Raw genomic sequence first — 19,966 nt, 5'->3', positions numbered from 1 at the left:
TTCTTCACAAAAAATAAAAATTTTATATCTTTATGTTTGAAGCCTGAAATGTGGCAAAAGGTTGAAAAGTTCAAGGGGGCCGAATACATTCGCAAGGCACTGTGTATGTATGTGTGTGTGTGTGTGTGTGTGTATATATATATAATTATATAATAAATATAATTATTTTTTTTAATAAACTTTAATTGTCGAAGCAAATATATATGTAAAACCTCACCTTGTAAAAAAAACAAAAAAAAAAAAACATTCCGTTTTAAAAATCGAAATGAAAGGTATACATTTTGTGTATAGATGTAAAAAAATAAAAACATTATCAACACTTTTTTTTTTTTTTTGCCCTTTTCTAAGTGATCACATTTCCTTAGTTCTCAACTGCATAAGAGCTTGCTTAGGACAAACGGCAGCACACTGAATTTCCCAGCGAATGGCTGTACCAGGCCGATGTGTCAGGACAGGTCTGATCACACTGAGAACACACTGAGTTGCCAGCATAAATTGCAATGTGTGGTGCTGCGCTGTTAGAGGTAAATAATGAATGTGAAGGAGTGGAGTAAAAATCCTAAAGATGAATCCAAGAGACATATAAAACACTGTCCTAGTCAGTACATAAGTACCTAAGGCGTGGTAAAGATATCTCACAAAAATGATAAATGCTCAATTAAGAAAGGTGAAAACAATCCTAAATCGTGAAAAAAAAAAAAATACCAAAGAAAATCACTACTTGCTGATAGTGACCATATAGTGACCATATAAATAATTTGACTAAATGGATAATAGACATAATATAGTCCATAAATTGATTGAATGTAAAAGTCCTGGAATCAATCTAGTATAGATGATATCAAAAGTAATAAATTCTTTCACTGTGCACAAGTAAAAATAAAGAAAAATGTGACAAGTGTCTCTTTTTTCAGTGCAGTGACATTTGTACTGATCAGGGCTGTAGATAATTTTCCCTTTTGTTCATTGATGGACACAGCATCTTCATCTTGACCTTAGGGTCATATCACCCTTTAGGACTAGGCTGAACATGTTAAAAACAGCAAAACTGCACAGTACCACCCAGGGGGTGGTCCTACTGGCTATAACCCCTCACACTGTATCCAGCAGCTCATTTTTTTCTGCCTAGTGTAGGAGAAGGACCTGGCTCCTGGTGGGACCATTGGTCGTGGGAATTTTTTTCTTTTTTCTGCATTTTTGATTCCTGTGATCTACAATGAACAGCCGGGCTGGATAATATAGATCCTGGTCATCGCGCGTGAGCAAACTTAGCTACGTGCAGGGTTTGGCCATGACATGCCCCGTCTGATCCAGGGGTGGTTGGTGAGTTATATGCTCCGGGCTACTGCTGTCCGTGTCAGTGTGCTGTGACCGACAGCCACCCCGTACTGCTCTGGTGATGGGTCTGTCCGTGGAATGCATCCAGCAGTCCCTACAGGAGGGGTAAGTATGGCTCCACCTGTCTCGGCAGGATGGAGCAGCTGAGCAGTCCCTGGGAGGTCGACTAGAGGGTCTCTCACTCTCCCTTTCTTCTCTCCCTGTTCCTTTCCCTCCTCCCCATGCTATGGGCCGCTGTTTGACTGGGCGCATGGGGGTGCGGTGCATGTACCTGGTCGAGGGTCCTCCAGGGGGCTGCTCTGGGTGTTGGGGGTCTGCTTTGGTGTGTATGCCATGTGGGGAGGATGCCGTGTACTCCATGGCCATTTTCCTGTAGCCGCAGCCAGTTTTTTCCTTTCGGGCATTTTCTGGAAGCCTGGCAGGAAAATTATTTTCCCGGCACCTTCTGATGTTTTTTGCTGAGGCGGCCATTTTCTAGCAGCCTCAGCTTGTTTTTCCTCTAGCGCTGGGTGCTTGTTTCCTTCTAGAACATTGCGCTTTTTACACAGAACACCTCGTGGCTGACAGAGATGAGAGCAGACAGCAGCAGCACAGCCCAGTACCTGGGTCAGGGTGGTGAGTCCTGCAGGGGGCCCCACAGTCTGTGGCAGCTAGGAGGATGGACATTTTGTGTGACTTGCCTTAGGTCCCTAAGTGGTGATAGGCAAGTGTGGGTCAGCATGACATTAGAAGTTAGCGCTTCTTCCCCAGACATCCCTGTTATGGCAACCGGTTCCCCTGCACCTGTGGTGCCTATGGACACTCTGTTGGCGGTCCTGGAGGCCTTAGTTGCCAGCGTGGAAGCGCCACCTTCTTCTGGGGAAAGCTCTGATTCAGACTCGGGCCCCGCTGCGGCAGGTGACCCTTGTTCTGACATGTCAGAGGATGAGGACCAGAACCGTTCGGACAGTGAGAATGACTCCGTGTCCGGGTCGGCGCAGGAAAAAGTGCTTGTAGGAGTACTTATCACAGTGGTGTGGGATACCCTAAAGATGGAGGATACGGTGGGGGACATCGACAGAGGTGTCGGTTCCTTTTGGGTCCCACAAGCCGGCCCGCATGGCTAAGGTGTTTCCTTACCCAACTTATTTTTATAAGTTTATTTACAAGAAGTGGGGAAAACCGCAGCAGGCCTTTTCAGTCCTGAAACGTATGGCGGTGCATTACCCCTTTGACGAGAGTTTCCTGAAGAAATGGACATCTCCGATTGTTGACCCCCCGGCATCCAGGTTAAATAAGGTAACCACGATTCCGGTTGAAGGGACCCCTGCTTTCAAGGACCCTGCCGACAGGAGGGCCGATGCAGTTGCCCGGTCCATGTTTACGGTGGTGTGGTCAGCATTGCGGCCAGTGTTAGCCACAGCCCTGGTGTCACAGACGCTTGCTGAATGGGCCAAATTGTTGTACAGCGAGTTGGATAAGCAACAGGCTTCCCCGGTCTGCGTGGAGCTGGCGGACCAGTTGGTGCAGGGCCTTAATGATGTCTGTCTGTGATGCGGTCTTAGATACGGCCCCCTTGCTCTCTAGAGCCTCAGTATCAGCAGTAGTGCTACGTCGCCTGATTAGGCTGAAATGCTGGTCTGTGGACCAAGCATCTAGGAAAGCACTGGCGAACTTGCCCTTCCAGGGAGAGAGGCTGTTTGGAGCCTCGCTGGATGACATTATTAAGCATGTTACTGGGGGTAAGAGTACGTTGCTCCCACAGTCCAGGAAAGGTAAGGAGCCATGCCATAGGCAAGGGCCCTCCTTTTTCGCTCAGAAGCAGATTTTTCATCCGCTGTTCGGGGCCGAAAGGTTTCAGGGATTCTACTCTAATCTGTTTGTAGTCCCAAAGAAGGAAGGGGTCCATCCGGTCCTGGACCTCAGGGCCCTCAACAGCTTTGTGAAGGTACAAAGGTTCAGGATGGAATCAGTTCGCTCAGTGGTCACTGCACTCCATCAGGGAGATTTTCTGGCATCCCTGGACATCAAGGACGTATACTTGCATGTCCCCATATGCATCAAGCATCAGAAGTTTCTGCGATTTGCTGTCGGATGAGCACTACCAATTTGTAGCTCTCCCTTTTGGCCTGGCTTCGGCACCGAGGGTCTTCACCAAGGCGCTAGCCCCAATTTTGGCTTTGCTAAGGCAGCGAGGAATTGCAATCGTGGGTTACCTGTATGACCTCCTTCTGAGGGCAGCTTCCACCTCAGAATTAAGGGTGGATGTGGCAATTACTATGCAAACTCTTTGGGAGTTTGGTTGGGTACTGAACCTACAGAAGTCATGCTGGTACCTGGGCTTGATTCTGGACTCCTCAGAGGCGAGAGTCTTTCTCCCTTCGGACAAGCTGCAGATTCTTCAAGCTGTGGTGCAGTTGTTGGTGTCCTGTAGGTGGTCCTCGCTGTGTTTTTGCATGCGATTCCTGAGTCTCATGGTAGCCACTTTCGAGGCGGTACCGTATGCTCAATTCCACACTTGAGTTTTAAAAAAGGAGATCCTGTCCAAATGGGACAAATCTCCGTTGTCCCTAAATTGTCAAATTCGGGTGTGCCAGCTAGTCAGGGATTTCCTGCTATGGTGGCTGAGGTCGCCAGCCCTTCGGTCCGGGAAGTCATTCCTTCCTCTTCATTGGAAGGGATCACAACGGACGCCAGCCTGACTGGTTGGGGGGTAGTTTGGGGCATACAGTCGGCCCAGGGTCGCTGGACGCAGGAAGAATTGCGCCTGCTGATCAATGTGCTGGAACTTCGGGCAATCAGGAGGTGCCTCTCCACATGGTCACAGAGGCTGTGGGGCGTCCGGTCAGGATCCAGTCGGACAACGCCGTGGTGGTGGCGTATGTCAACCATCAAGGAGGAACAAGGAGCTCGGCTGCAGCACTGGAGGTCACCCAGATCCTGCGATGGGCAGAGCAGCGCGTGCCGGCTCTGTCGGGACCAAGGTGTCATGGTTATGCAGTAATCTTCCTCTGTCTGCTTACCTCTCCTCCTGTGTTCAGACTAAGAGGTCAGCAACTTCCACCTGGTGGTTTTTAAAACCTCTCCTCTAAGCATGGCTCCACCCCTAGCCCTATCAGTGAACCCCATTTTAACCTTTGTATTGCAAGCCAGTGGTGCTGATCAACCATTGTGTATTCACTGTGTGTTTGGCTTCCTGTTTCCTGCTTGCAGTGTGCTCTATGTTTGTCTCTGTTACCGACCTTGGCGTGTTCTCGACTATTCCTGCCTGCTCGTGACCCTGATTTTTTGGCATGTCCGCGACTATCCCTGTCTGCCTGTGACCCTGGACCTTTGGCGTGTACTCTGTTGTTCCTGTCTGATAGTTGCCATGACTTCTGCCTTATTCCTTTACTATCCTTGTTGTTCCAGCCTGCTGTTTCCTTCTCCTGTAGTCTACCATGAGCGTGAGCTGTGAGACCCTAGGGGCCATGACCTGGAGCCAGACTGCAGTGCAGTCCATCCTCACCACTAGAGGCTCTGGTGAACACCTGCTGGCTCTTAGACTCTGCTCCCTGAGGAATCTATGCTTTAGCTCCAACTGGGATCTGTTAATGATCCAGTAGACCTGCTTCCTGAACCTGCCTAGGTACAATCTGCAGCAGTCAGTCCTAGGGTCCACTACCTTAGCGGAGCACTTCCGATTCCTACGGAGTGCATCCGTCACCTGGTCTCAGGTGACCTGACACGAGGTCTGCCGGATTTGGTAATCTCCACTATGCTGAGGGCACAGAAGTCATCTTCTCAGAAGATTTATCATCGTACGTGGAAGGCCTACATCTCCATGTGTAAGGAGATGGGGTGGCGTCCGCGCACATACTCAGTTTCCAGGATCCTGCTGTTTTTGCAGCGAGGAGTGGATCACAAACTTGCCTTAAGCACCATTAAGGGGCAGATATCAGTCTTTTTTTAAGTGACCCTTGGCGACTCATTCATTGGTGAGTACATTTGTTCAAGGGGATCAACATGTGGCCCCTCCGGTTCGACCACCTTGCCTCCGTGGAATTTGAATCTGTTGCTCTTGGTGCTTCAGAAACCTCCATTTGAAAGCCTTGCGGCCTTGTCATGCAAGTCTCTCTACTTGGTCCTCCAGAAGGATAAGGCAGTGCTGCGCCCACAGCCTTAGTTTCTTCCAAAGGTTGTTTCGGTTTTTCATCTAAATGAGGACATTGTGCTTCCGTCCTTATGTCCTTGGCTGTCGTCAAGAGGTTGCTTTGTATTCCTTGGATGTGGTCCAGGCTCTGCGGGTGTATCTGTCTGCTACGGCTACTTTTTAGAGGTCGGACTCGCTGTTTGTATCGGTGGCTGGTCCAAAGAAGGGCCTGGCGGTCTCGTCGGCCACCATTTCTCGGTGGATCAGACAGATTGTGCTTCAGGCTTTTGCCATAAGGGGACGGGTGCCTCCCTTTCCTGTCCCTGCACATTCTACCAGGGAAATTGGTGCCTCTTGGGCTTTCCGACATCAAGCGTCTGTTTCTCAGGTGTGAGACCTGGTCGTCCATTCACACTTTCGCAAAATCTTACAAGGTTGATGTGAGCGCAGCTTTGGATGCTTGCTTCGGCTGCAAGGTTTTGCAGGTGACTGTTTAAGGTTGCAACTCCTCCATTGAGGAGCTCTGGTTGTTATGGGTGGAGTTATTTTCTTGCTGTTCCCACCCCTCGATTTTTTTTTTTTTTTTTTTACACTGTTTGGGGGGACGTTCCTAAGGTCAAGATGAAGATGTTGTGTCCGTCAATGAACGAAAGAAAATAGGATTTTTGTACTCACTGTAAAATCCTTTTCTCTGAGGTTCATTGACCGACACAGCACCCACCCCTGCTATTTATGTTTGTACTGCTTTTGATGAACTGAGCTGCTGGATGCAGCGTGACGGGTTATAGCCAGTAGGACCGCCTCCTGGGCGGTACTGTGTGCAGTTTTGTGGTTTTGAACATGTTCTGCCTAGTCCTCTCCTAAAGGGGCGATATAACCCTAAGGTCAAGATGAAGATGCTGTGTCCATCAATGAACTTCAGAGAAAAGGATCTTATTGTGGGGGTTCCAGCAGCAGGTAAGTGTTTTTAAATAACACAGATTGCACTAAATTCATATTCACGTCTTGAAAATTGAACCTGATTCCTGATTTCAGCTTTGCCTTCTTCCAGTTTTTATGAACATTGCCCAGTGAGGTTGGCTATTGTCCAGTCCAAAGCCTGGTACTGGCTGAATGAAAAAGACCTGACAGATCAGTGTACTAACACATGCTATATATGCCCCCCCCCTCCCCCATATCTCAACATAACTTGAGCTGGAGAATTTGGGGCAAGACAGGGAGGCAGCGAGCTGCGGCACATGTGCTCCGTTTTTCCAGCATTGCAATGTGATTTGGAATTGTGGGAAGAATCATGGAGATTCTGCCCACCATCCCAAATCGCTACATGTGCCTAACAGGCTAACACCACAGAAATGATGGAAGACTCAGTCCAGCGCCTCAATCACCAACTTTGCCAGCAGTTGCCACAATCTCAGATACCAGTAGAATGACAGGAAGAAATTATGCAGCACTGAAGTTTTAAGCTAGCCTCACTGAGGAGGACACACGGGAAAGAGGGACACGCCTGGTGACCGTGGGTGGACTGGATGGGTCAAGGGACAGCAGCAGCACTTCAGTACATCATCCATGTCCATGCCCATTTGGCGGACTGGTGACTAACCGCACCCTTGAGGGTCCAGCTCTTCACTCAAGTGGCAGTCAAAGGTGGGGAGCGGCACTGCAAGGAGGCGGAGCCAAAGGAAATAGGGTAGTGGGCAGATAGGCGTCGGCCACTTCCACTCTGCTTAGTGCTGCCTCCTGTCATGGTGGCTGTGGCTGTACAAATCAAAAAGACATGATCTCATATAATGGAGCCTGGAGGCACCGAGGTGCGAAGGTGGAGCCCTTAGAGCCAGGGCCCTCTTTAAAATTATATGCACCCTGGGCAAACATTTTGAAAATCTGTTTACTGCGGCAGATCAGGCAGTGATTGTCATTTGGTTGCCAGAGGTTACAGCACACATTACGGTTAACTGATTAGTTGCTAGAAGTTACTGCACATAATTTCTGCTCGGTGATTGGTTGTTAGAGGTTACTGCACATTATTAATGCTCACTAATTTTTGCTAGAGATTACAGCAGTGTGGAAAAATACCAGCCCTCCTGGGAGACATTTGAAAACAACTTCTGTTAAGCATGCTGCAGAGAGCAGTGGGCATGACCAGATCAGATTGTGTATAAGAATGACCTAAGCCCCCGTTCACATTGGGGGAACTTGTTATGCAATTTGACAGGTCAAATTGCATGACAAGTCGCACCCTATTGCCGGCAATGGCCATGTTCAAATGCCGCACAGAATTTAGTTCTTGCACGACTTTTGGCGATTTCAGGTGCGACTTGCATAGACCTCTGTGCATGAAACCGCACAGATGTCTTTCAAGTCACACCTGCAGTCGTGCTCACATGCAGCTTTGAAATTTATTTATTTTCTTTTTAAAGCCGCAGTAAATGTGAACAAGGACTCAAAGAGGATGATTAAACAGAACCACCCCTTGACCACCGGCCTCCAAATGAACATAGAAGCTGCATCGTTGACTACACATTGCCATGACATTGATGCTTAGCTTCACGGTGCCGCAACCCAACTACAGGAGATAACCAGAGAGTGCAGACTGACTACAGGAGATAACCAGAGGCTGCGAATGCGACTTACTACAGGAAATAACCAGTGACTGCAGATGCAAATTACTACAGTAAATAACTAGAGACTGCGGATAAGACTTACTACAGGAAATAACCAGAGATTGCGGATTCGACTTACTACAGCAATTGATCAACTAGTCATTCTAACTTTCCGCAATGCACCCCCTGTATTCAGCAATACAGGGGGTAAACAGCACTGAAAGGGAGAGTTTACCATAACTGTGATCTACAGGCAGTGTAAATGGTCCGAAAGACCGACATGGCCAGCTGGGCTCACCTCCCACTCTGTGGTCTGGGGCCGGGGCTCCCAGCAGTCTGGCAGCGCAGCTCTCAGGTCTCTCTGTTTTTTCTCCTCCTCCGAGCACATACAAGCTGCTTGGGGCAGGGCAGCGCAGGGTCAGAGCGTCAGTAGAGCTCCCGTCAATCAATCCTGACACGTATCGTGACTTCATCAGGGGATCAACTTCACCAGATCATTCACTTATGCTGTTATCTTACACTGAAAGAAGAGACACTTGTCGCATTTTTCTTTATTTTTATTTGTGCACTGTGAAAGAATTTATCGCTTTTGATATTATCTATTCTAGATTGATTCCAGGACTTTTATATTCAATCAATGTGTGGACTATTATCCATTTATTCACGTTATTTATATGTTCACTATCAGCATGTAGAGATTTCCTTTTTTTGTTTTTTTGTTTTTTTGCATGATTTAGGATTTTTTTCACCTTTCTTATTTATGCATTTATAATTTTTGTGAGATATCTTTACCACGTATTTATACATCTTACATACTTATGTACTGACTATGACAGTGTTTTAAATGTCTATTGGATTCATCTTATTTACTTCACTCCTTCACATTCATTATTTACCTCTAACAGCGTAGCACCACACATGCAATTGATTTTACATTCCACTGGCTACGTATTTAGCCTGTCGGTGTTTGGGGCAGTTTGTTCTTTACTTATAGAAATGGCGCAGGGGCACTACTTTATACTTTTCATAGAGTTACCAGCATACCTAGAGAACTGACCACTGTGTTCCCCTGTTTAGTGTGGTCAGTTTTTATTAGGAAAGCCGATGGACAGGCAGGAACACTAGGGATATCACACAAAGGAAGTAATGCAAGGAGAACAGGATAGTTTTTCATATGAGCACATAGTACAGCAGGCCCATATCAGGAATATGAAATGTTGGATGTACATATTCTTTAATTATAAGTGCATCGGTATTACATTTTGTCTTGGTCCCCCTACAAAGTCCTACAAATACTTGTTCCAATCAGTAAAGTCCATTTAATGCAGCATCCTCTCCTCTCCCTCTCTACACTATAATGAAACTACACTTCCCATCATGCTTTGGGAATTCCAATGAAAATTGAAGCAAATGAGCAGAGATGTTGCTGTTTTATTCAATCTTTGTTTTATTTTACTGGTTTGCCATTACAAAATAAAAGATGAATCCTGATTGGCTACACTGGGCATCCTGCATATTCTTCATTCCTGCTCCAGTATTTGTGAATTAAACCCCACAATGCACCTTTCTTGTGTAGCACATATCAGATGTCTGATTATAGAAGAGGAACACAATACCTGCTATATGTGAACCTTTCCTTGGATTATTGATGTTAATTCTTTTTTTTTCAGGGAGTCTGCGTTCGTGCAGCACTTCAGACTGTTTTAGTAAGACTATGCCACCAAGGAAAAAGAGGAGACCTGCAGCAGGAGATGACCTGTTGGCTAAGAAGAGTAGACATGATGGGTAGGTATTTACGATCAATTGTTTTATCTTATGTTTTCAGTCATGTTTATTTAATTTTAATGGAGGAATGTTTAGAAACATAATGGATTGTTAAAATAAATAAAAGTGTGTGTACATCAGCAAATCATACTTGGGTGATAATATTCACATGGTTAATTTTGTTGTTTGAACGATTTGGTGTTTGCTGGCTGTTTGCTGGAAAGGAGGTTGGAATGTAGTCAACTGTTTGTCCATTGATGATGATAATAATAATAATTAATATATGATCAATGGTGTATGATTGTTGCAAATAAGTTGATGTAATGGGTATGCCTTACATGTTTAAAATTCTTTAAATAAAGCCAGCTTGCAACATTTAGATGGATCTAGTGTGGTTCTGTGTATATTTACAGAGGATGTTGGTCATTTGCTTTTGTGGACATTGATTCTGTAGTTTTTCTTTTATGACAAGACCTTTCTGTATGACCGCAGGGTCCCTCCCTTGGCACTGTTACCATTTACAGGATGCTTTGCATTTTTTTTTTTTTTTTACTGAATTAACCGCTTAAGGACCGCCTCCTGAACATATACGTCGGCAGAATGGCTGGGCACAAGCACATACCTGTACATTGCTCTTTAAGTGCCCAGCCGTGGGTCGGGAGTGCGCCGCCAGCGCCCGCTCTCCGACCCTGAGCGCCATGGCCTCGGGCCAGCGGACCCGATCGGCGGTGGTGTCCCGCGATTGGGTCACAGAGCTGAAGAACGAGGAGAGGTCTGTGTAAACAATCCTCTCCTCGTGCTTCCTACAGAGCCTGTCACTGATCGCCTGTTCCCTGTTATAGAGAAAGACGATCAGTGACGTCAGACGCCAAGCCACGCCCCCCTACAGTTAAAAAGAACAAAACACAAACACACACTTAACCCCTCCCTGCCCCCTAGTGGTTAACTCATTCACTGCCAGTGTCATTTACACAGTAATCAGTGAATTTAAATAGCAGTGATTGCTGTATAAATGGCAATGGTACCAAAAATTTGTCAAAAATGTCCGATGTGTCCGCCATAATGTCACAGTCACAATAAAAATCGCTGATCACCGCCATTACTAGTAAAAAAAAAAAAAAAAATTTTTATAAAAACATCATAAAACTATCTCCTATTTTGTAAACGACCATGCAATTGTCAGTTAAAGTATCGCAGTGCCGAATCGCAAAAAGGGGCCTGGTCCTTTGGCTGCAAATTGGTCCGGGTTTTAAGTGGTTAAAGGTGTTATCTCTTTTAAAAAAACAGACAGACCCTTATTCATCTTTTGAACTGTCCCAAATTGGTGTGTTACTTGACAGAAACAATACAAATTATCCTGGTTATATTACGGCTACCCATCATAGTACTAGTTACCAGATTTCTTTTTGTAGCATCACACAAACTAACCCCACACTCCCATCTTTACAGCCTGGAAAATCTGGCCCCACCTACATCACTGTTACAGTTCTTGTTGCAAAAAATCTCAAAAGAGGTAATCAAAATATGGTGAAAATTACCTAGTACCTATACAGAGTACCGCAACCTAGAAAGGGTCTTCCTATATTACATCTTCACTGGTAAATCCCACAGATAAGTTTGCATAATACAAGTTGGCTTATAGGGTACACTGCGTGTGTGTGTGTGTGTGTGTGTGTGTGTGTATGTATGTGTATATATATATATATATATATATATATATATATTACGGTTGTGCTCAAAACTTTGCTTACCCTGGTGGAAATTGTAAAATTTCAGCATTAATATGGAAAATATGACTGATCATTTTATTTAAGGATAGCAATCACGTGAAGCCATTTATCATCGCATAGTTTTTTGAATCCTTTTTAAATCAGAATGGTAACAGAAATCACCCAAATAGCCTGTCTGTGTATAAATAGTAAATTAATTTGTTAGCTCTCACATTAATGCACTAAGCAGGCTAGACACTGAGCCACGAGGAGGTAGAAAAGAACAGTCAATAGACCTGCGTAACAAGGTACTGAAACTTTCCAAAAATCGAAAAGGATATAAAAAGCCTTGAATATGCCAGTCAGTACTGTTTAATTGCTTATTAAGAAGTGGAAAATGAGGGGCTCTTTTGATACCAAGGTCAGGTATACCAAGAAAGATCGCAGCCACAACTGGCTGAAGAAATGCTCAAGATGCAAAGAAAAACCCACAGGTAACCGCAGGAGAAATACAGGATGCTCTCCAAAAAGACGGTGTGATTGTTTTTAAAAAGCACAGTTCAACGATGCTTAAACAAAAAAGAGCTGCATGGTTGAGCTGCCAGAAGGAAGCCTTTACTGCACCAATGCCACAAAAAAGCCAATGAGGCATGTCAAGGTGTTTTGATGGGCATATTGTAATCAGGCTTTTTTGTGAACCTTGTACAGTAAAGGCCTCTTTCTGGCATACAGTATACTTGACCATGCAGATCTTTTTTGTCAACGTTTTATTGTATTCTGCTCCTTAACCACTTAAGGACCGTGCCTCTTTTTCAGACTCTGTGTTTACATGTTTAAAACAGGTTTTATTTGCTAGAAAATTACTTAGAACCCCCAAACATTATATATTGTTTTTTTTCTAACACTCTAGAGAATAAAATGGCGATCTTTGCAATACTTTTTTTCACACCGTGTTTGCGCAGCGATATTACAAGCGCACTTTTTTTGGAAAAAAATTCACTTTTTTAAATAAAAAAATAAGACAACAGTAAAATTAGCCCAGTTTTTTTTATATTGTGAAAGATAATGTTATGCCGAGTAAATTGATACCCAACACTCATGCTTCAGAATTGCGCCTGCTTGTGGAATGGCATCAAACTTTTACCCTAAAAAAATCTCCTTAAGCGACATTAAAAAAAATTCTACAGGTTGCATGTTTTGCGTTACAGAGGAGGGCTAGAATTATTGCTCTCTCTACCAATTGCGGCGATACCTCACGTGTGGTTTGACTACCGTTTTCATATGAGGGCACTACTCACGTATGCGTTTGCTTCTGCGCGCGAGCTCGTCGGGCGGGGTGTTTTACATTTTTTTTTCTTATTTATTTTACTTGATTTTATTTATTTTTACATTGTTTAAAAAAAAAAATCACTTTTATTCCTATTACAAGGAATGTAAACATCCATTGTAATAGAAAAAAGCATGACAGATCCTCCTTAAATATGAGATCTGGGGTCAAAAGTCCACCATATTTGGACTTAAATGCAATAAAAAAAAAGTTTTGACGTCGCTTCTGCTCTCCTATGGTATAGAGACGAGCGGGGGCCATCTTAGCCTCACTTGTCTCCATACCCAGAATAGGAAAGGACCCGATCGCCTCCACCTCTACCGATGGTAAACAGCGGAGGGCGCGGGAGAGCAGCGGGAGGGGGGTGGCACCTCTCCCGCTGCTGATAATGGTGATCTCGTGCAAAACCGCCACGGAGACCACCATTATCGTACACACGACCGGCGCCTGCACAGATGGATATCTCGGTTGTGGCAGCAGCTGCTGCCATTACCGAGATATCTCTCTTCAAAAAATGGACGTACATCATCGTGCGCCAGTCGTAAAGTGGTTAAAAACAGCCACACCATCTTTTTCCAGAGCAGCCTGTATTTCTCTTGATGTTACCCGTGTGTTTTTGTTTGTATCCCGAACAGTTCCTGTGCCAGTTGTGGCTGAAATCTTTCTTGATCTACCTGACCTTGGCTTGGTATCAAGAGATCCCCAAATGTTCCACTTATTAATTGATTGAACAATACTGGCTGGCATATTCAAGGTTTTGGATATCTTTTTATACCTCTTTCCATCTTTGTAAAGTTTCATTACCTTGTTATGCAGGTCTTTTGACTGTTCCTTTCTAACTTCTCATGGCTCAGTGTCTAACCTGCTTAGTGCATCCATGTGAGACCTAACAAACTCATTGACTATTCATACACAGACACTAATTGTGATTTAAAAAGCAACAAATGTGGGAAATTAACCTTTTAATTGACAATTTAACCTGTGTGTGCCACCTTCTGTGTCTGCACCAAGGCCAAACATTCCAGGGTATGTTAACGTTTTATCAGGGCCATGTGGGTGATTTCTGTTATGGTTTAAAAAGGATCCAAAAATCGATGTGATAATAAATGGCTTCACGTGATTGCTATCCTTAAATAAAAGACAGTTGTTTGACATGATCAGTCATATTTGCAATATTAACGCCAACATTTCTGCCAGGGTATGCAAACTTTTGAGCGCAACTGTGTGTGTGTGTATGTATGTATGTGTGTAATAAAAAAAATAATATATATATATATATATATATATATATATATATATATATATATATATATATATATATATATTTTTTTTTTATTATAGAGTGTGTGTGTGTGTGTATATATAATATATACACACACATATACACATTGTGTATGTGTGTGTGTGTGTGTATGTATATGTGTATATATATATATATATATATATATATATATATATATATATATATATATATATATACACAATGTGTGTGAACGAAAGAGAAATATATACACACACAAATTATATATATATATATATATATATATATACACAATGTGTGTGTGTATATATATATATATATATATATATATATAATTTGTGTGTGTATATATTTCTCTTTCGTTCATTGACAGACACAGCTCCTTTAATTCTTGACCTTAGGGTTATCATGCCACCTTCAGGAGAGGTCTAGGCAGAACATGTAAAACATGTAAAAACAGCAAGACTGCAAGACAAGCACAGTCCCTCTGGCTATAACTCCTCACCCAGCTTCCTGCAGCTCAGTTTTTTTGCCTATTGTAGAAGGACCTGGCTCCCTGAGGGGACCATTGGTCCTGGGAATTTTATTCATTTTTTTTCTGCAATTTTGATCCTGTGATCTACAATCAACAGCCGGGCTGGGTGACAGGCTGGATAACATAGATCCTTGTAGTCTTTTCAGCCTGGCCATTGAGCGTGAGCAGACCCTAGTTACGCACTGGGTCGGCCACGACATGCCCCTTTCTGCTCCTGGGGCGGCCGGTGAGCTATATGCTCTGAGGTACACATATGACCGGGCTACTGCTGTCTGTGTCACAGTGTGCTATGACCAACAGCCACCCCCTACTGCTCGGGTGGTGGAATGCGTCCAGCAATCGCGAAAGGAGGGATAAGTACGGCTCTCCTTGCCTCGGCAGGATGGAGCAGCTGGGCATTCCCTGGGAGGTCGCCTAGGGGGTCTCTTACACTCCCTTTCCTCTCTCCTTATCCCTCATTCCCTACTCCCCCTGCTGGGCCCGCTGTGTGACTGGGCATGAGGTGTGGTGTATTTACCTGGCCGGGGGTCCTCCGGCTTTGGCGGGGGCTGCGCTGGCCCCCTGCCTTCTGGGGAGAGCTCTGATTCAGACTTGGATCCTGCGGTGACTGGCGGCCCCTGTTCTGTGTCAGAGAATGTGGACCAGGACCGTTCGGACAGTGAGAATGACTCTGACTCTGTGTCTGGGTTAGTGCAGGAAAAAGCGCTAATAGGAGCACTTATCACTGCGGTGCGGGATACCCTGAAGATACAGGATGCAGCAGGAACCTTTGCTGAGGTGGCGGTCCTTTTTGGGGCCGGCACGCCTAAGGTGTTTCCGTATTTGATTTATTTTGATAAGTTCATCTACAAGGTATGGGGAAGCCCGCAAAAGGCCCTTTCAGTCCCTAGAAGAATGGCGGTGCGTTACCCCTTTGAGGAGAGCCTCCTGAAAAAATGGGCATCTGCTCCGGTCGTTGGACCCCCAGTATCCGGGTTAAATAAAGTAACCATGATTCCAGTAGTAGGGACTCCTACCTTCAAGGACCCAGCTGACAGGAAGGCCGAGGCAGTGGCCCGGTCTATGTTTACGGTGGTGGGGTTAGCGTTACGACCTGTGCTAGCCACAGCCTTGGTGTCGCAGACTGCAAAGTTGTTGCACGTGAATTGAAGAAACCACAGTCTTCCCCGGTCTGTGAAGAAGCTGGCAGATCAGTTAGTGTTGGCCTTAAGTATGTCTGTGATGCGGCCCTGGATATAGTCCCCCCTCTCTCTAGAGCATCAGTATCAGTAGTGGTGCTACGGCACCTGATTTGGCTAAAATGCTGGTCTGTGGACCAGGCATTTAAAAAAGCACTGGAGGATTTGCCCTTCCAAGGTGAGAGGCTATTTGAAGCTTCGCTGGATGACATTATTAAAAATGTTACCGGTTGGAAGAGCACATTGCTCCCACAGTCCAGGAGGGTTAAGGAGCTGAAGGCAAGGGCCCTCTTTTTTTTTTCCGCTCAGCAACGTTTTTTTCGCCTGCCCGGGTCGACAGGTTCCCAGTCCGACAAGGCGCCTGCTGAAGGACAGAAGCGTCCCTGGTTTCGCAAGGCAAACAAGCCTGCAAGCAAAAATGTTACCGCATGAAGGGTCATCTTCGGGAGTTTGCTGCTCGATGGACTTCCCTACTGTCCATCCAATGGGTTTGCGAACTGATTTCATCAGGATACAAGATAGTTTCTTTCTTGTCCACCAAACAGATTTTTTTTTTCCCTCTAACCTACCTCTACTTCCGGCTCGTCGGGAATCCCTGTTCAGGGCAGTACAGGACCTGCTGCTGTGCGGGGTGATAGTACCTGTACCAACGCTGGAAAGGTTTCAGGTATTATACTCCAATCTTTTTGTAGTCCCCAAAAAAGAGGGGGTACATCCAATCCTGGACTTGAAGGCCCTCAACAGCTTTGTGAAAGTGCAAAGGTTCAGGTTGGAATCAGTTAGCTCAGTGGTCGCTGCATTCCATCAGGGGGACTTCCTGGCTTCCCTGGATATCCAGGACGCATATTTACATGTGCCCATGTGCCTCAGGCATCAGTTTTCTGCAATTTTCAGTCGGGGAAGAGCACTAGCAGTTTGTGGCTCTCCCTTTTGGCCTGGCGTCAGCACCCTGAGTCTTTACAAAAGTGTTCGCTCCAATTCTAGCGCTGTTAAGGCAATGTGTGATCGCAATCGGGGGTTACCTAGACGACCTCCTTCTGAGGGCAGCTTCCACCTCAGAATTAAGGGAGGATGTAGCGATCACCATGAAGACTCTCCGGGAGTTTGGTTGGCTGCTGAACCTAAAGAAGTCGGTGTTAGTGCCGACTCAACGCCTGGAGTAAACAAGCAGGACAAAACTTTGAATAGCCGCACACTGGAAAAAGACTTGAAATCCCATCGTTAATTGAAACAACGTGGGTCACATCAAAACAAGATAAAAAAATCCACAGCAAAAGGAATAACAGGGTGCTGGAAACTGACGCGTTTCACACCGTAATCAGTGCTTACTCATAGCAATGAGGCATGGAGGGGATCATACTCTGCTTCAATTACAATTTATTTTTAATTTTTTTACTTTTCTTTCTTCTTTTCACTTCTATCTACCCTCAATCACTTAGTGATTGAATGCAAGAGTCACACGTGTGGAGATTTCACGATGATGGATCACCAGCTGTCACTGGTTTTCACTCTTAATTTTATGATCACATGTTGACCTTTGCATGGTATATATTTGTCTTTCATTTAGAACAAAAATTAGCTATGAGTAAGCGCTAGTTTTAGCATGAAACGCGTCAGTAATTTTGTTTTTTATTTTTTCCTTTATTGCTGTTATTTGCATGATGTGAGGTTTTTTTAGTTTGAAGAAATAAAGGCACTTTTTACTTTTCATCTGATCTGGAGTGCGACTGTCCAGAGTTTGTTCATCCTTTATCTACTTGGTTTGTGCAATCAGCCTGCACCTGGGACCTCTACCTGCCTGGAGAACGAGCAATATCTTGGTGGACCGACCTGGAGCGGTGGTTTCCTATTTCTCATGTCACAGTACATGTTGGCATTCGTGGTTCCCTCAATGAACTGTAGCTCCCCAGCGCCAGCAGCACTCGTGCAGCCCCAGACCATGACACTCCCACCACCATGCTTGACTGTAGGCAAGACACACTTGTCTTTGTACTCTCCACCTGGTTGCCACCACACACGCTTGACACCATCTGAACCAAATAAGTTTATCTTGGTCTCAGCTGACCACAGGACATGGTTCCAGTAATGCATGTCCTTAGTCTCCTTGTCTTCAGCAAACTGTGTGGACTTTCTTGTGCATCATCTTTAGAAGAGGCTTCCTTCCGGGATGACAGCCATGCAGTGTGCGATGTATGGTCTGAGCACTGACAGGCTGACCCCCCCACCCCTTCAACCTCTGCAGTAATACTGGCTGCATTCATACATCTTTTTCATAAAGACAACCTCTGGATATGACGCTGTGAGGCCTGTTCTGAGTGGAACCTGTACTTTTAAACCGCTGTATGGTATTGGCCACCATGCTGCAGCTCAAATTCAGGGTCTTGGCAATCTTCATAATCCCTGGGCCATCTTTATGTAGACAGTTCTTTTTTTTTTTTTTTTTTTTTTAGATCCTCAGAGTTCTTTGCCATGGGGTAACATGTTGAACTTCCAGTGACTAGTACGAGAGAGTGAGAGTGATAACACCAAATTTAACACACCTGCTCCCCATTCACACCTGAGACCTTGTAACACTAATGAGTCACATAACACCGGGGAGGGAAAATGGCTAATTGGGCCCAATTTGGGTTGAAAATATGTTTGTCAATTTCACAAGGAACAACATAAAAGTTACAACTTGGTGACAACTGCTAGTAAACATACTGTAGGTAATGAGTCAGCCTGATGGCTATCACCCATAGCTTGACTCCCCACTAACATTGTAAAGGTAGACAACTGTCATCTGTTGCGAGGAGTAGTTAATTGGGCCCAATTTGGACATTTTCACTTACTCACTTTTGTTGCCAGTGGTTTAGACATGGCTGTGTGTTGAGTTATTTTGAGGGGGTCAGCAAATTTAAACTGTTATACAAGCTGTAAACTCAATACTTTACATTTTAGCAAAGTGTCATTTCTTTCATGTTGTTACATGAAAAGATACAGTCCGGTCCATAATTATTGGGACATCGACACACTTCTAACATTTTGGGCTCTATACACCATCAAAATGGATTTGAAATTAAACAAATAAGATGTGCTTTAACCGCAGACTATCAGCTTTAATTTGAGGGTATTTACATCCAAATCAGGTGAACAGTGTAGGAATTACAACAGTTTGTATATGTGCCTCCCACTTTTTAAGGGACCAAAAGTAATGGGAGATCTGATCAGCTTTTCCATGGCCAGGTGTGTGTTATTCGCTCATTATCCCATTTAAAAGGAGCAGATAAAAGGTCCAGAGTTCATTTCAAGTGTGCTATTTGCATTTGGAATCTGTTGCTGTTAACTCTCAACATGCGATCCAAAGAGCTGTCACTATCAGTGAAAAAAGCCATCATTAGGCTGAAAAAACAAAACCAACCCATCGGAGAGATGGCAAAAACATTAGGTGTGGCCACTGTTTGGAACACCCTCAAAAAGAAAGAATGCATCGGTGAGCTCAGCAACACCAAAAGGCACGAAAGACCACGGGAAACAACTGTGGTGGATGACCAAATAGTTCTTTCCCTGGTGAAGAAAACACCCTTCACAACAGTTGGCCAGATCAAGAACACTCTCCAGGAGGTATGTGTATGTGTGTCAGTCAACAATCAAGATTAGACTTCACCAGAGTGAATACAGAGGGTTCACCATAAGATGTAAACCATTGGTGAGCCTCAAAAGCAGGAAGACCAGATTAGAGTTTGCCAAACAACATCTAAAAAAGCCTTCACAGTTCTGGAACAACATCCTACGGATAGATTAGACCAAGATCAACTTGTACCAGAGTGATGGGAAGAGAAGAGCATGGAGAAGGAAAGGAACTGCTCGTGATCCAAAGCTCATCAGTAAAGCATGATGGTGATAGTGTCATGGCATGGGCATGTATTGCTGCCAATTGAACTGGTTTTCTTGTATTTATTGATGATGTGACTGCTGACCAAAGCAGCAGGATGAATTCTGAAGTGTTTCAGGCAAAATTATCTGCTCATATTCAGCAAAATGCTTCAGAACTGATTGGAGGGCACTTCACAGTGCAGATGGACAATGACCCGGAGCATATTGCGAAAGCAACCAAAGAGTTTTTTAAGGGAAAGAAGTGGAATGTTATGCAATGGCCAAGTC

General features: G+C 44.7%; 1 protein-coding gene across 3 annotated transcripts in view; it reads left to right on the top strand.

The window, feature by feature from the left end:
* The window catches only part of DCUN1D4 (defective in cullin neddylation 1 domain containing 4), a 174,390-nt gene that overhangs the window by 93,450 nt on the left and 60,974 nt on the right, over window positions 1–19,966 (top strand). For all 3 annotated transcript variants that reach the window (XM_077477508.1, XM_077477506.1, XM_077477507.1), the window contains one exon: window positions 9,720–9,834. In XM_077477508.1, coding sequence (XP_077333634.1) covers window positions 9,720–9,834 — 115 coding nt within the window. The remainder of the gene's footprint in view (window positions 1–9,719; window positions 9,835–19,966) is intronic.

This window comes from Lithobates pipiens, unplaced genomic scaffold, assembly GCF_037356315.1.
Source record: "Lithobates pipiens isolate NorthernLeopardFrog02 unplaced genomic scaffold, aLitPip1_a1.2 Scaffold_13, whole genome shotgun sequence".
NCBI classification, from domain to species: Eukaryota; Metazoa; Chordata; class Amphibia; order Anura; family Ranidae; genus Lithobates; species Lithobates pipiens.
Note: the sequence above shows the minus strand (reverse complement) of the source record. Positions and strands in the feature narration are given on the sequence as shown.